Source organism: Sitodiplosis mosellana, unplaced genomic scaffold (genome assembly GCF_009176505.1).
Source record: "Sitodiplosis mosellana isolate CC-2019 unplaced genomic scaffold, AAFC_SMos_1.0 Smas_scaffold_47, whole genome shotgun sequence".
Taxonomy (NCBI): Eukaryota; Metazoa; Arthropoda; class Insecta; order Diptera; family Cecidomyiidae; genus Sitodiplosis; species Sitodiplosis mosellana.
The window spans coordinates 950,276-967,590 of NW_022595289.1; the positions used below are offsets into that span (position 1 = coordinate 950,276).

A 17,315-nucleotide genomic window follows, 5' to 3' on the forward strand; every position below is an offset into this window, starting at 1 on the left:
CGATATTTTTATCCCATATGAATAAAAATATCCCATAGTAATCTCTGTGGGCAACAAAAATGCAGGAAACATGGTACAATTCTTGCGTCCAAAGTTTTTCATGATGTTTTTCATCGGTGAAAGTCCATTTGTATTATACTACTGCGATATTGTTTCTGTATTCTCACTGCTATTCATACGCTTCCTGTTCTATGTTTGATTGTACTCCTTCCGATTGTTTTCACTACATAAACTGCAGTAGATACGAATTTTTTTCCCAAAAGACTTTTAAAGTGATTTTCAACAATAATCAATATAAAATAGAGGAACCGTGCAATTGAAGCAAGTTTTTTTTTATCGAAGTGATTGAAAACCTGTAAAAATGGATTTGTTAGAGTATTAATACGAGAAAAAAAACTACAATTCTATCAAATACTGATGCTCAACTTATGAGGCGAAAAAAATTTCTTGTGAAAAAATTGCAAAAAATTGATAGTCAGGATGCAAGCTGCGTTAATGATACGGTCAAAGAAACGGATTGCTCGACGAAGAAGATTACGCAGGGAAGGACGACTATACGATTTACCAAGCAATGGTAAAGCTTGCAGTATAAATAATTTAAAGCGATATTACAAACATGCATACATAATTTAATTGCAGTATCTGTAAAGCAATTGCAGCCGTTTCCACAGTATCCACCAGATCAATGGGTTGGCGATCTTGACACAAGCGTAAAGGTGTTTTGCTTGTTTTTCTATGTATTTTAAACCACTCCAATAAATATAGATGCATCGCTTGATTGACACTTTTTTTAGAAAGAAAAGTGCACCTTGATCTTAACTTTAGTGTTCAAACACAAATCTAATCGCAAAAAGTTCAATTTGAAATTGTGTTTGAAGAGGTAATCCTACTTCTATTCATTGACAGCCATAAAACAATAATTTTGTTCGCTATATTTGTTTCTCTTTTCGCATAAGAATGGTACAATTTAGTTAATTCGATAGCAATATCAATAGACGCTCTTAATCAAACACACACATTGTAGTGTAGATTTTCTCTTCTTTCAGAACAATTTTGCAATCATAGAATCAATTCTGTCAAAGTTTTAGGCCCAAAAGTCGTTCACATGGAACTTATACATATATATTCATATTGCATCAGTCAATGTGATTGAGCAATGACCATTCACAGAGCAAAATTATTGTTACAGCGAGTTACGGACATGAATAATTATGATACAGTTGTTGCATTAAACAACTACTGTCCAATCACAATGCAAAAACACGATATAAAATTGAACTTAAATCTAAGATAAAAAATATAAGCTAAGAATCAATCACGAACTAGAATTCAAATATTGCCTCAAATGAACGAAACTCAGTTGGAAATAGCTTTCATCTTTTCTAATCCAACGCGTCATGCTGCAAATAACTTCTGTACCTAAAAGAGTCTGTAGTCTTCTATCTATGATCTTTTTGAACTGTACAAAGGTTTAGAAAAGCGGGATTTAGTTCACTTTAGTATTTTGAAAATAATACTTTCAACAATCACGCATAAGATAAATTGCTAACAAAATTGATTGCATTTTATATTTGTTTCATCCAATATTTCCTGCTTATTGATTGCTTTTTCTTTGGCTGCAAATCAATTTATCTTAATCAATGTTTCAAAGAAGGTTTTCCAATTCTGCCAATTAAATATAAAAATGGTATCAGAATTAATTGGCATTTTTCGGGAGCGCTTATAGCGCACTGAAAATATATACGCGCCCTGAAGGAACGAAATTGTCGGCCATGGATTTTCATCCTTTTACGTCCTTTTCATTTCATGATATCTATCATTTATGATTACGCAATATTCGAATTTTAATAAGTGAATCTGTTATCTTCTTCATTTGGTTTTCACTTAATAGCTGATTTATTACATTAAATTTTAACATTTTTCTTTATTTTTTATTCTCGCTTTCAGCTACTTCTGCATATTTCTAGATCAAGACTTGTTTATATTATCTCAATTATAACATGTCAAATAAATACAACTAAGGAACCAATAGGCGATTTTACAGATTTGTGCACAAAAAGCCCGCTTCTACCATACATACTAATGAACATTTCGCTGTCGCTGTTTTCATTTTATATTATTTTTTCTTAACACAAAATCGCACAATTGAATATACAATACACCATTAATCAATGACATGATAAAATACATATCATGTCTACACTTTGCCACTTATAATGAAATGTATCTTACAAAACACGATTGACTCATTTTTTACCGAGATGCTTAAGCAAATAATATTTTCATGAAACACGGGAGTCCCGTGATGGAAATTATTACTCTGATTTTTTAAAAATTAATTCTTCTATTACACACATCTATAATAATATGCTTGTTAGTTTATGAAGATCTCAGTCGTCCCCTGAATAAAATTGATCAATAAAAAAATTGCTTACGGTAGAAAATGCGTCAAATTCGGAGAACACCTAAAATTTCGTCAAGTACATGATGCACCCTAGATATTTTGCATATTTTTAAATCTCAAAACATCTGCAATGATTAAGGCTCTCAGGTTTTTTCGTTTACTAATACTTGCAGTTTCTGGTTGAAGTAACACAATGAACATACGCAATATATTTGGCTTGAAACAACGTCACAGACTGTGACTCATTGAAAGTTGTTTCAAAATCAAGTTTTCAAACACTCCAATACTCTACCAAATTCTTCCGACTGTCAATTTTCTCGTATGGGACCCCATGATATATATGTAGTATTATAAATTAATGAATCTTTCCTTGAGTACATATGAGGCTAGTAAAAAAAATCTTATAAAGTAACCATAGGTATGTGCAAACATAACTTTGATAGAATTTCTATTATAGAAAAGATGGCTGCACTATCTTCAAACCGTTCATCAACATTTATTATAACTGTTTACCTAGATTTCCATATAACAAAGTTTGGAAGTCTCCCTTCAAATAGGATTTGATTAGATTTGTTTTGAGATGAATAAATGATACGGTTGAAATAGATACGAAACAAAAATAAAGCAATCCATTAAAACGGAATATGGAAAAGAAATCCGTGAAAATGAAACATAGCATGCGCCGTTTTAAGAATTTCGCTTTGCGGTGTTCCGTTTTGATAGATTTTTTGTCTGCAGTGTCATTATGAACGAATCCTCTCGCATTGTTTCATATGAATGGATCTGTATCACATTGTTTCGTTACTCGAATATTTTTTCGAAAACAAGAACGTACAGGTTTCGGCAACGTTGCATTATAGCGAATAAGAATGAACGTAATGAGAAATGTAACGAGAATTTACGTTCATTCATAATCACTAGTGAAGCCACGTTGCCAAAACCTGTACGTTCTTGTTTCCTTACTGCGCACTACTTTTCTACGGTGAAGCAGACTGCTTTGTTGATGTGTATAACAATACGGGTAAAACACCGGCGCTCCGGGGTTTTCATACAAACTTCCCATGTAGACGATCCGAAACAGGCAAAAATCGAAAAAAAAGTTTAATTTTTTTTCGATTCTCATATAGTATTTTTTTTGCCCAATCCATTGGTGTTATCGCCATATCAAAATTCGCGCTCCTTATCACTTAATTTGCATCATATCTATTGACTAGATCGAGAGGAGAGTAAGTTCATCTGACTTTGTTATGAAAGAGAAGAGTAAGTTTCTTTCGACTCAAAAATGGTTAAAGGCGAGTATGTTCATTTTTGGCGGGTCCTCGCGGTTTTCCACGGTTTCCGCGGAACTGATTAGAGATAACAACTTGGTGTCTTCGGCAAAGTTGTAGCACTTGAGGTCTTCTATAACATTGTTGAAGTCAGTTATCTCTTATCTCTTATCAGTTCCGCGAAAAGCGCGAAAAATGATAAGAAAAAAAAGGTCTATATAAAATTTGCTTTTTTGTGTGCGCGATTTGCGCGCAACTGATAAGAGATAAGAGATAGATGTCTTCAGCAATGTTATAGAAGACCTCAAGTACTACAACTTTGCCGAAGACACCTTGTTGTTATCTCCAATCAGTTGCGCGAAAACCGTGAAGACCGCAGAGGCTAGACGGTACTACAACATACTCTACTTTAACGCCAACAGAATCATCAGAAAACATACTCTCCTCTTTTAAAATATAATATTAGAATTTTTTCACATACTCCCCTCTCGATCTAGTCAATAGATGTGATAAATGCGAGTGACGTCATCAATAGCTCGGGAATCAATTGAAATGAAACACACGAAAAAATATTCGAGTAACGAAACAATGTGATACAGATCCATTCATATGAAACAATGCGAGAGGATTCGTTCATAACGACACTGCAGACAAAAAATCTATCAAAACGGAACACCGCAAAGCGAAATACTTAAAACGGCGCATGCTATGTTTCATTTTCACGGAAGAAAAATCTGAGTTAAGAAGACTTTATTTTCATCATATTTTACATAGAAATAAGGCGCCTGGATCATTCCCCCTTCATTTGAACACAACGATTACAAAAAATAATATGTTTCTTCATCAATTGCTTGCTTATATCTTTGCATAAAGAAACCTTTATTCGAATGAGATTTTCTTAGTGTATACATATGTAGGGCCTACACTTATGTTTTTATTCTACTCTGCTGTTCAGTATACTGTCAAAATAAGCTTAATTAGATATTTGTATTTTTCACTTCACCAACACAGTCAACATCAGAGAATATTTCAATCATTACTTGTGGAAACAAACGTTTTGGATTATTTCTATTTTATTCGATTTCAAATGCACACTACGCTTGATTTGATAGAATTTGGAGCGAGTTGAACCAAGTATATTGGTTCGATTCAAAACTTTGAATATTTACATTAAAATCGCTGTTTGCAAAATAATACGTACAACACAGTTCAGTTTGAAAGAAGAAATGGCACAAGTGTGCTTCGAAGAAAATGCTTTTTGTGATTTTTTTTTTATCTATTGCTGTTTCAAAAAAAGACCTTCAAACAGGAAGCACTCATTTCCATATTATTTCAAGAGAAAAAGGTTCAATTTAGGTTCTAGAAAGGTAAGTAAGTAAAAAGTTTTACTTGGAGTTAAATGAGTTGCATTTCTAAACTTCACAAGTTCATGACCTTGAACACATTTCCAATTGATTTTAACAACAGAAGAAATCCAAAAACAAATTCATTATTTTTAGAATTATTGTGATGTTTTTGAGTACAGTTCTAGTAGTTTCGAGTAGTTTTTGTTTATTTTTGCATGACAACCCCAGTTTTTCTGTCACTCACCAATTCTCCTTTTTAGACGACAATTAAATTCACGTTTGTAAGATTTTTGTACACATCCCGTTTTGTATATAACAATTTTGCATTGAATTTTGTTTTGTTGAATTTCAAATTCGAAAAAAATAAGTAAAAAGTGATTTTCGCATTCCTGTAAAATAATAGCAGTGTAAATAAGTGTTTAAATTCCTACCTCTTAAAAGTTAGTGATATAATATATAATACAATTAATTATTGTTAAATCATATTTTGTAAAGTGTGCACAAGGACGTTCGGCCTGGCAGCTGGAACGTGGACGGCGTTGCAGCGTTTCTGAAAATCCAGCTTCATGCCATCGACGATGGGTAAAACGTAATCGGGTAAGCAATATAAACTATATTATAACTACAAACCAATTGCCACAACTCTTTGACCTTTTGACAGCCAACTTTAAAATTTTCTAAAAGACGCTTCTGGTTCAGCTAAGTGAATTTTAGTTTTGGTGTAACTGATTGTTCGGTGTACTCAGAAGTAAATGAGTCGTATTCGGATTTGTCGAAAAAACTATCAATTTTTTTAGACGAAATTGTTTTTTACTCTCGATGATTTTGTAGTAGGGTTTAAAAATGCGTTATTTTTTTCAGTGTTTCTTAAAAACGTTTTTTTACAGAGCCGTTATATAACGCCCAAAAAACGTTTTTTTCGTTTTTTATCGTTATTTCTGCGGTATTTTGGACTGTCAAAAAAAACACTACAGAAAAATAACGTTTTTATAACACCGTTTGCGGTATTTGTCGAAACGTTTGTAAACCCTATTTTGTAGTAGTAGTATTTAGTTCCCAATAAAAGAGTTGTCATGAAGTTTCTTCTAACCAGTAGAGTTCGGATACTGTCAGACGCTGATTTTCAAATGCCCACGCGCGTTCGATAGGTCATCCCTCAAAACCTTCAAAACCAAATTTTTAGCTCCCCTAATGCACTGGGGTGGTTTTTATGGGGGTAAATCGGTTTTTGGGGTGAAAATCGTGTTTTTTTCACATATTCAGGCATTTTTATCACGGAAAAGTGGTTGGGAAGCTATGGTGTTGTTTTTTGGGAACAACTAATTAAACAGCTTTTTTCTGTCATCAAGAGCTACAAATTTGCCGAATACTTCATGACTGAAAAACAACACCTTGTGGGTCAAAAGTCCTTTAGTACTAAATTTCCCTTATACGAATATGTTAAAATAAGTCCACGATGTGTAACCTCAGTGTCCATCTTTTAAGGGAGTAAATATTTAGGATTGACATGTTCAACAAAGTTGTAGCTCTTGATGATTAGAGTAAATTTGGCCAAATCATGAAGTAAAAATAATTGACAATTTCTGAGTTATAACCTCAAATGTCAAATAAATGGCGCCATCTTGATAGCAGCTGTCATACTTTCATGGCTGTAACTATTGAAGTACATAGAATATTGGATTGGTTGTTATTGCGTTTTCTTGGTCTACACTCAAGCTTTCAAACGCATTTTACTATGCCTCAATATCTTCCTTGGTTCAAGAATTATTTGCATATGTTGAAGATGACAAAATTGAAATATGATAAAAAAGTTTGACCGCCTCCATTTCCCAAACAACGGGTCGGTGGAGCAAAACTTAAATAGCATTTCGAACCTTCGCAAGGTTGTGCATCAAGCTGTGTCACTAGGTCTCAGTTGTCATAAAAGTTAATCCGTTTATTGAAATATTTAAAGAACTGTCCTCTCAATTTTGTCCACTGCTAAATTGACATCGGTTAACATTTTTGAAAAAAATCACGAAATTCAAAATTATTCAATAAAATCCTTCTAGAATCTTTTAGCTCACATTATTCTGCAATAAATGGAACAAATGTTTGAATGATAAAAACGAATTATGCCCATGAAATAATCATTGGTACATTTTTTTTTAGTTTGTCCTCTCAATTTTGTCCATGACTGTATATCACATATGTGTGCCGGTGCCGTTTGAGTAGTGAAAAATGGCTGCGTACTTGCAGGAGGACCATTTTTTGATCTTTCGACCTCGATTTAAGGTCGATGGGAGTTTTATATCAAGTTGAAATATTCTCCATATTTATAGAATTTTTTACGAGCTACCCGAATATGCAATTGGTTTTGGGGGTAAGGGGGGTATTTGACCCTATTTTGACCCAAAATTAGTGATTTTTAGTGATTTTTCGACTTTTGAGACCCATCCCACCCCTCCAAGGTAGAGGGCAGCCCCAAATAAGGTATCGTTGGATTTTTCGGAGTATTTTGAATAAATCATCTGAACACACCATAGCTCTCCAACCACTTTTTCCGTGATAAAAATGCCTAAATATGTGAAAAAACACGATTTTCACCCCAAAAACCGATTTACCCCCATAAAAACCACCTCAGTGCATTAGGGGAGCTAAAAATTTGGTTTTGAAGGTTTTGAGGGATGACCTATCAAACGCGCGTAGGCATTTGAAAATCGGCGTCTGACAGTATCCGAACTCTACTGGTAAGCAATATTGAATTATTATGCCCATTGTTATTTTTTTTTCACGATTGCAGATACACGATTCATCATTAGGCTCATCAGATGATGATGATTTCTTGGGCGCACTGAGGGGACCCAGTTCGTTTGCAAATGCTTTCCTATACGTGGGCCTGGGCACAGTTGCCCTCGGTTTAGTTATAGTGTTTGTAGGAACCGGTGAAAAGGGCTTCAAAACAGTTGAACTCAGATTAATTGGACCATCGTTGATTGGTAAAATGAAGTTATTCCTTATCTTGATGTATGATAATAATAGTAATAAATTTCAAACAATTGAAACAGGTATCGGGTTACTTTGTTGCATACTTCGAATATTCTTTTGCATTTGTCCGTCAAATTGTATATCATCTAATCGTCGAAAAATGAAACAGAAAAACGCAAAAGTCGATGTTGATCATACGACATCATTGCTTTGTGCTGACAATAAGCGGGTGTCGATAGCACGAACGGCACAGGTCTGATAACAATACACGTTTCTGAATAACAATAATAATAATGAATAAAAACTCATTTTCTCTCAGACGCAATATCCGCAAGAGGCTCTAGACTTCTTGAAAAAACATCCAAATAGCAAGATGAATGAAGGAATGGAAACTCTGCGAGAAATTGCAACCACTTCATTGTTTTTACAAAGTGAAAAGAACAACTTTACTTCAGGTACATTATGTGCAAGTGTATGCATAAAAAATAAATGATAACTTACAACAATTTAAAATAAAATTCCCCTCGGAAGGGAAAGGGATTCATTTTCATTCATTTCTTGCTCCATCAGTTAGGGTTTTCGAAGCACAGCTGGTCCGTAGATTTTGCCTGTTTCAAAGGTTATTGGCCGAAAATTGTGTTTTGTGTTCTGCAGGTCTTAGTCGATCACACGTGTGCAAGGGAGGGGGTATTCCGGTTTTACCCCCCTCTAGGATTCCAAAATGTGGACCCACCCTCGAGCGATTTGGAAAATTTAACACTAGATAGAATCGATTTTCAAAAGTGAGGACCTTTTTTTTAGGTCTTCATTTTTTTCTGACACCCATTTATAAATTTGCAGAGACCCCCAATTAAAAAATGCCCCCCCCCCCCGGCAAAATCGTTTTATCCCCCTCTAGAATTTTTGACCTTGCACACGTCTGAGTCGATCATAAATATAGGCGTCCGTAGAGAATTGAGCTGCAAGCAATATATTAAATCGAAAACAAGATCTGCTGGAGTGGAACCACGAACATCAATCTCAGGGGATTTTCACTAATGTTATAGATAACACATATTGCGTCGAGTCAACGTTATCAATTCATTCATATTTTTGTCTGACAAAAATCTCTTTTCGACAGCAATAGATCCGAGAAAGAATGAAGAGAAGCTGGAAGTTATAAGCATTAGCGATGAAGAAGAAAATGGAGCATTAGTAAAGTTAAATCACAATTTTCACGGAACAGCTTCTATATTGGATGCAGCAATAAAAACACCAGACACATCATTTGTGTTAGAGCCAGTGCGAGAAGAACAAACACGACCGAATAAATTATCTAGATCACGGGCACCTTTGAACCAACAGAAATGTAAAAACACAAGCAGTACGAAGATTGTGCTATCAACAATGGATGAGACATCATTGACTTCAACCGGACATAACGAAAATGATGTAGGCTATGCTAGTACCACATTATCATTGGTTCCTTCTCAACCATTGGTTCCTTCCTTATTGGTTGATGGTAATTCGTTAGCATTAAACAGAATGGACACAATAAAGCCTACACAAGCATCGACGACACAATCAGTGGTAACTTCATTTGCCAGCAGTTTTGAGCCCGAGCTTGTTCTTAGCCCTGCAAAATTAGGCCAATAATTATATGAAAAAAAATAGTGGATGGTATTTGAATAATAACTAAATATTAAGAAAATTTTTAATAATAATGAGACTGTATGATAAATTTAAACCATTTAAATGCGAAATCGAATTGCTTAGACGATATATCATACAAATAACTTTGAAAATTTGACACAGAATAATTTGGCACATCGATTGAAAATAAGAAGATGAAAAGAAGTCGTTCTAATGAATCTTCTATAGTTTTCTGCGAGAGTCTCCAAGATCAAATATGTTGGATTCCATGTTTTTTTCGTAAAACAATTTCTTTAGAACTTGAAAGCAAATATTGAAATTTAGATTTCGCTAAATTTGGAAATTGTATGAGTCTATCATCTATGTTAATTCGATGATATTTCTTTCTGTTTAAACAATGTGTTCCAACTAGTTTTCTTACTCAAATCTTGTATTGGATTTTTATATTTATTATTTTCTGTTCTTTTTATGTTGAAGCCGAAGAACTTTTCTAATTGACAATCATGAAGAACCTTTTGGTTGAAATAAGATTTTGAAAAGAATGTATTTCTGTCCGAAAGTGCGATTTTTTTAAGCAATCCTGTTAATTTTTTCAAAGAAGCAAGGATTCTTTATTCGCACATATCTCAAATGTTTCAATTGAATATGATTTTTTTTTTAATTTTCGTTTATATCATTTTAATTCTCTTTCTATCTATCATTCCCGAAACTTGATGAAATTATTACTAATTGAAGAAAATTGCAGTAAAATACATATTCGGGCATCCAAAATAAAGTTGATCGCTTACCACAATAAAATAGAAATTGTATTTTGTACACACATGTAAGTGAAGTGAATTGTAATGAAAATTGTTGTTAAAAAAATCTTTTGTTTTTCTTTCTATGTTTGAAAAATCTTACGAACCTGGAATTTGTTAAGTCTTCAGATGAAGAGAAAAAGCACACTTACTTAATACTTTCAATTATTTATGTTTATTATTCATTATATTACATTTCTTTTTAACGGTTTTTGGGATAGGTGAAAACGTTGCTTTTCGTAAAAAAATTTAATATTATTAATAGATTTTGATTAGCTTGGGAGATAACCAATCAAAGTCTATTAGTTTCGAATGTCTTTTCTTTTGATATTTGTGAAATTTTGTTTTTCGTTTTAGTTTACACACTTTATTTGTGTTGCATCGACGTCGTGTAAAAAATGAATAATTTTCCTTAAACTCTTGCATAAGGCTGATACATGTGTATTTTTTACGAATACATTGTTTTTGTTCGTTTTTTTTTCTGATTGTTCTATATTGGGGGCGGTTGTTGATGTCGCAGCATTGGTTCTAGACTGTATGCGAAATTGTTACTGAAAATGCAGGAATACTCATCACCGTGGGGCACAAGTGTGGCAAAACCCAAGAAGAGTAGCATCAGCGCTTGAATGGGCAGTGAAGCACGAAGTACGCGACCCATAAAGCGATAGCCGCGAGACAAGACTGTGGTGTTGATTTCTTCTGTTCTTTCGTTGCCGCTGTAGATATCATCAAGTTATAAGTTAATAAAATCACAGCAAAAATAATAATTGAACAAATAACAAATAAAACTGTCCAGAAAGTGGAGCATCCATGAAGAATTATTTAAATTCATTAAAAAATATATTGATTTCTGGAATAAAAAATATTACACGAAAGGTAAGCATAAAACTTCATACTTTGCATTAATATAGCTATCAGTGGAATGTGCGATGGCCATTTGTGACGGAGAATGGTAGGTACCAGTATGCTCCAACAGCTGTTTTGCGAAAAAAAATAAAGAAAAAAAAAATAATCCAAACAATTCCAAACTTCAACATACAATCAATTTCTTTAAAATAACAACAACAATAATAAAATATAATAATAACCAAACGGCCATATTATACCAATTAAAATTGAAGAGTGAAAATTTTTCCATTGTGATTTGTGGACAAATCTACTTGCTTTTTACTTTGCCTAATACTACACCTACATTACTGAACTAATATTTTCTTAAAATGTCAAATATGAGCATGTTCATATAAGATTCTATTTTAATGCGCTACCTCTTGTGATAATACGTGTAGGGGGGTGGTTCCAGTGGCCGTATTCGTCAAGGTAATACCCAAGTGACTTGAATCATATCCAAGCACTGCACCCAATTTTACGATATACACTCCGGTTAATCTTCGTAAAGATTGTAAACGCAGTCGCAGATCGGTCAATCTGGAAGGTAAAATAAAAAAATGACTTGTGCTATTCGTACAAGTAAAAGAAAAATTTAAATTACCTGTTGTAAACAAATGATTGAGATTCATCTGATTTGAGGATTTGATCGGCAGCTTCCTGAAGGCCAATCACACGTGGCTCACATCTTTCTAGCTCATTGCGTAGTTCACGGAATTTAGTGAATTTCGCTTCCAAAATACTTCTGTCTACAGTCAAGTCAACTGGCTCGGATGCGTGGATGATTGATTCAGTATGCTCTAGCCATTCACATAGCTCATCGATGATTTGATGAAACTGAGTGTTGCTCATTAATGCTGTTTGAAGGCTAGATTGCCATTTTGTTGTACGTTTACAGATATTTTCCCATCGGCTATTGTCGGTTTGTAGTCGCTCACGCAATTGTTTTGCTCTCTCAGTATCGAGCGTATGGGTGACAAGATGATCTCCTACAACATTTAGTGACTTAACAATCGACTTGTGACTTTCCAAATCCAGCAGAAATTCGCGATGGTCAGTAATAACATCCTCAAGTGCTTCGATGTTACTTGGCGGCGATGTTTGTAACTTCTGTGTTCCTTCTGCAAATTGAAGCCATTGTTCCAGTCTCCAGAGATCATTATCGATCTGGCTCCAGTTGCGTTCAGAACATAAGGGGCACGTTAAACGTCCACTCTCACTGAAATATTGAAGAGATAGTATTGAAATATTTGGTTTAATTGCCATCAACAAAAATTATTATTTTCATTTTAAGCATGGATAAGCAAATTGCAATAATGGAATATAAAATGGTATAGTTTTTTTTTCAGGTTTTTGGTTATTTCAGTTAGTCATTATAGAGTAAGCACTAGCAGAAAATTGCAATCAGGTTAGTGTTTTTTTGTATGTAGAAAAATGAAAATCAATTAATACTTACTGCGGGCAGTTAAAAATGTAAGAGGCGGTAAATGACCTGTTTTCCATGTAGTAAGCAAATGTTTGCATGAGAGATGATTCAATTATTATTGATTAGAAAGCGAAAGAAAGTCAATTGATCAGGGTATTTAATAAGTTATTCAATCAAATTGGGACTGGTTGCATTTGATTTAAAATTCAAAACAAGAATTCTCACAAAACGAAGATAAGGAACAAAACCAAAAAGATGAATCCCATAATCCAAAGAACGAAATAAAGTACCTGTTTTCGAGTTGTCGTTCTTTTGACTTCCATATCGTTAGCAGTGTTTCATATCGCGAAGTTGCATCGCCAATATCTGATACTGAAGCCTCTTCGTCTGAGCAGAAACATTCCGTAATTAGGATGTTACTCAAATGATGTAATAGTTCAACGGATGACTGACAATTCGAGCATAGTTTCTGAACAACTTGTGAGCCGGGTTTCCTGGCGGAATTATTGACCTCCATTTCCAATTGATCTAAATATTCTCGACACTCTTTGAGTGCAGCCTGAAGTTCATGTTCGTATGCGTCCTTTGGGGTGATTGATGTGGTTCGATTTAATGATGGTAGAGTAGAGAGAGGTAGAGTGTTAACTTGTACCGCTGAATCAGTTTCCGATCGATAATTTTGTTTCTCTTGAGTGATTGTAGTTGTCAATTTGGTTTTCATTAATGCAATTCTGGTGGTGACATCTGTCCAAAGTAACTGGTATTCATCGATCATTGCCTGAATTTCGTCTACGCCATTCTGGTCAGATTTTTGCATTATTACCAAACCCAATTCATCCGCAGATGTAAGGTCACTTTCACAAAGCTTCAACTCGTGTTCTAATACTTGAATTGATTGCAGCTTCTCTTCTGGTTTCGTTTTTGTGAGATGCTCTGTTTTCGTTAACTCGGCATCAAGGCGAGTGAGCGTCACAACCGATTTTCCATGTAAATTAATGAACTTTTGATGTAATTTCATATCGTTATTAAGTTCACCGATAATATCGAGAGTTCGTGGTGTTAGTGTTTCAAAGCGGCCTAGTACCTGTTTGCATCGATTGGCCAGTTCTTGAATGTTGGAGGGATCGATTCCATGGCATTTGACTAATTTAGAATAGGATTGGGACAAACATTCAAACTGTGGCTGATGATATTCAATTTCTCTGATTTTATTTTCAAGAGCACCAATCCGTTGTTCCACTTGATCTTTTGTGAGTTTATCGATATCCTTCTCTAATTCATCTAAATCATTTTTTTGGTCAATGGTCCATGCATCTAATTCATTTGCTAACGAGAGAGACTCCGACAATAACGACCAGATTGCATGAATTTTTTGTTTTCGCTCAACTGATGCATTACAGACATGTTTCCACCGATGGTCTAAGGTTTCGATGGCTGTTGATAGTGCATTGGTGTCAATGTGCGATTTCCATGTGTCCACATCACTCAAAACCATTTCACACAAGTTCAGCACCTCACCGACTCCTCCACTCTCTTTTTCAATTGATCGCTGAATTGCATCGTTTTCTTGGACAACTTTTTCAAGTGCTTTGTCTTCTGACGAATCAAAAACTATCGGTTTATTTAATTTGACATCGAAATTGTGCAACACGGCACGAACCGCAGCAATTCTATCTTCTATTCGAATTATCGTCATTTTTAGCTCTTGAATTTTGTTCGATCTCGTCTTGGAAATGGATCTCAGTTTTTCCCATCGATCTACAGTAATGTCAAGTTTCTTCTTAATTTCGACACGATGATGTTTGTCGTTTTCATTTGATGTTCCATAAAATGTCAACAATTCACGACCCGTTGACAACAACCAATCTTTCTCACGTTCTCTCAATGCAAATTCGGATCGCAAATCTGTTTCAAGACGTCTCAGTAGCTCTTCGGAATCATATAGAATACAACATGACTCATCGAATAATCGACGCTCTGTTTCATCTATCCATTGCATGAATCGATCGTATTTTTTGGCGAATGTATCGGATATGTTCAAACGATCATCAATGTTTGTTATTAATGAAGTTAATTGCGAGTCCAGATCAGCCTGTTGTTGCCACAATGTATGAGTCGTGCGTCTAATTGCCTTTATATTACTTGTGTCCACAATTTCTTTAAGTTCCTCTTGAATAACTGTAATGGATTCCAATTCTGGTGTTAAGTTACTAATCAGAACTCTCTGGCCTCTCAGTTCATCTAATGTTTTCCCGATTTGATTCACATTTTGTGGTGTTGCTCGTGTCGTTATGCAAATAACATTTTGCGATTGTTGAAATTGTGCTTGCAACTCATTGACTTTTTGATTGTATGTGGCGGACAAATTGGATATTCTATGTAGAAAGTCTCTCCAAGTCTCCAGTGAAGCTCTTAGATTTTCTATACGTTGTGAAATGGCACCGATCTCCATTCGCATCGATGTAATCATGGCACTGTCGTTGCTGAATTGAATAATTTGAGCTTGTTCCGACCTTAAATTGGTGCAATCACTTTGAGCTTGTTCCATTTGCACCAACATATTTTGAATAACTTGTAAAATGTGCGGAATCCGTTGCAAATGAATATACCGAAGCTGTAAGCGTGACTTTTCACGCTCCTTTTCTTTAAGCCATAACAACAAATTGCTTTGATCATTTTTATATTTGTTCCATAGCTTCAGTCTTAGCTCGATTTCAGCATGACGATCAATTATCCGCAACAATGTTTCATTGTGTAACGTTGACAACTGTTGGAATTTTTCATTCAAACCCGGATCGATATTGCCGGACAAAATTGCCTGTTGACTAGTCAGCACGTTTTGATGAATTTCGCATAAATTTCGATATTCGTTTAGATAGCCGTAATTGTCGGGAAGCGCTTCTGACAGAAATAATTGTACGTGCATTAAATAATCATGCCACAAATTCAATGCAGATTCTCTGTTTTCGCTTTGTACTAATCGTGTTGACAAACGATGGTATTGTTGGAATGTGTCACGGAATATTTGTTGCCACAATTCTAACACTTCAATTATTGATAGTTCTGTCTCTGATGTACTGTCAGCCACCCGATTTCTTAGTTCATTCAACTGCCCTTCTGTACGACCCAGTGCCAATAATTGCGAACGGAGCGTAATTAATCGTTGCTCAAACTCAGTCTCTTCCGGCTGATCGATTGCCTAAAACATAAATTTTGATTAATGACAAATTTGCTAGCAAATTTGTTTGTAACTAATTATCTTGCAAATTGAACTTACGGCTTTCATTTCACTCAAATTTTCTTTGACATCTTGAATGTTTTTTTTACACTCCGTTTCGTTATTGCTGCGAGCATCTGCAATATCAGCCAAAAGTGAAATAGATTGACGCACTTTTTCTAGCCGAGAACCCAACTCTTCTACTTCGTCTTGAAGTAGATTGTTATCAGATGTATTCAACTCCATCTCTGTTGCTATTTCAAATGCCATTTTACGAAGATTCTCCACTTGTTCGGTATGTTCCAGCAAGTCTTTCTTACAAGCCTAGCACGATTGAAGAAAATTTCGTTTACATTGCATTAATTCATTTCTAAATAATAACTAAAACACATATTTAAACACCACAGTTCGGCAAACAAAACAAACAACAATATTGGACTGTCAAACGTTATTACTACTCTTGACACGGTATACGCGCTTACTACCTACTACAACAACGATAACAAGAGTAAAATAAACACTCATGTTTCATGTAGATAACGGTACAGATATGTCAGATATGTCTCTTAACGTTTGCTTTAGTGATTTCCAGAAATATGACATTTGTGAATGTTGAATAAAATTCCGAAATTACCTCGATTGCTATTGCATCTAGTGGTTTCATTACGTTGATCGTACCCAGTCGGTCGGCTGCCCAGTTTTTGATTGCATCACTGCTGTTACGATATTTTTGCCACAAATCAAGAGCTCGGTCGTATTTATCTCGCAGATTTCGTATACTATCGTTGGTGTTTTTCCATTCACTCTCGGCTACTTGAACTGATTCATTAATTTTCTGTACAACGTCCGGGCTAGACGTTTCAATCAAAACTTTGGCTGATACTTGCAATTCTTCCAATTGTTTTTCATTGACATTATTCGTAAATGCCTAAAAAATATGAAAAAATAAGTATATACACAGATTAATATAAATACGGAAAAACTGTAGCGAATATATTTATAGAACGAATTAAACAGAATTTGTATTTTCAACCTTATGAGACGTACGACTAAGTTAATTCTCAAATCATTACTAAATTCCTACGTTCTTTTTTTGCTTTTATTTACACAGTTGGCTGTGTAAATTTATTTACTCTCTCCCTCTCTTACTGCGAACGGAACATGTATTGATTCGTTATTTCGAAAACTTTTTTTATTCCCATTACATTTTTTTTACATAGAGTAGAAAGTTTCTGACTATTTCTGCGAGCATGAATGGAGTGTGTACTCTATTATCGCAATTAGCTTATTCGATTATCACATATACTTTTATCTCGCTCTCATTCCATTATTGCGATTAGTATGAAACACGAATCGGGAGTTTCGCATATGTG

General features: G+C 34.7%; 2 protein-coding genes across 9 annotated transcripts in view; one reads left to right on the forward strand and one right to left on the reverse strand.

The window, feature by feature from the left end:
• Positions 1-10,415, forward strand: part of LOC129570210 (uncharacterized) — a 29,038-nt gene extending 18,623 nt beyond the window's left edge. For 4 of the 5 annotated variants that reach the window (XM_055449727.1, XM_055449730.1, XM_055449728.1 and 1 more), the window contains 5 exons: positions 5,514-5,615; positions 7,801-7,996; positions 8,066-8,238; positions 8,305-8,440; positions 9,106-10,415. In XM_055449727.1, coding sequence (XP_055305702.1) covers positions 5,514-5,615; positions 7,801-7,996; positions 8,066-8,238; positions 8,305-8,440; positions 9,106-9,620 — 1,122 coding nt within the window. In that variant the 3' untranslated portion in view covers positions 9,621-10,415. Of the gene's footprint in view, positions 1-292; positions 575-639; positions 711-5,513; positions 5,616-7,800; positions 7,997-8,065; positions 8,239-8,304; positions 8,441-9,105 lie in introns of those variants that run through there. The other variant, XM_055449732.1, reaches the window with a different exon arrangement.
• Positions 10,416-10,566: 151 nt separating this feature from the next.
• Positions 10,567-17,315, reverse strand: part of LOC129570207 (muscle-specific protein 300 kDa) — a 67,622-nt gene continuing 60,873 nt past the window's right edge. For all 4 annotated transcript variants that reach the window (XM_055449715.1, XM_055449718.1, XM_055449716.1 and 1 more), the window contains 8 exons: positions 16,577-16,870; positions 16,003-16,266; positions 13,016-15,924; positions 12,756-12,791; positions 11,904-12,518; positions 11,680-11,839; positions 11,311-11,390; positions 10,567-11,130 (listed from right to left, as the gene is read on the reverse strand). In XM_055449715.1, the coding sequence (XP_055305690.1) occupies positions 10,905-11,130; positions 11,311-11,390; positions 11,680-11,839; positions 11,904-12,518; positions 12,756-12,791; positions 13,016-15,924; positions 16,003-16,266; positions 16,577-16,870 (4,584 nt within the window). In that variant the 3' untranslated portion in view covers positions 10,567-10,904. The remainder of the gene's footprint in view (positions 11,131-11,310; positions 11,391-11,679; positions 11,840-11,903; positions 12,519-12,755; positions 12,792-13,015; positions 15,925-16,002; positions 16,267-16,576; positions 16,871-17,315) is intronic.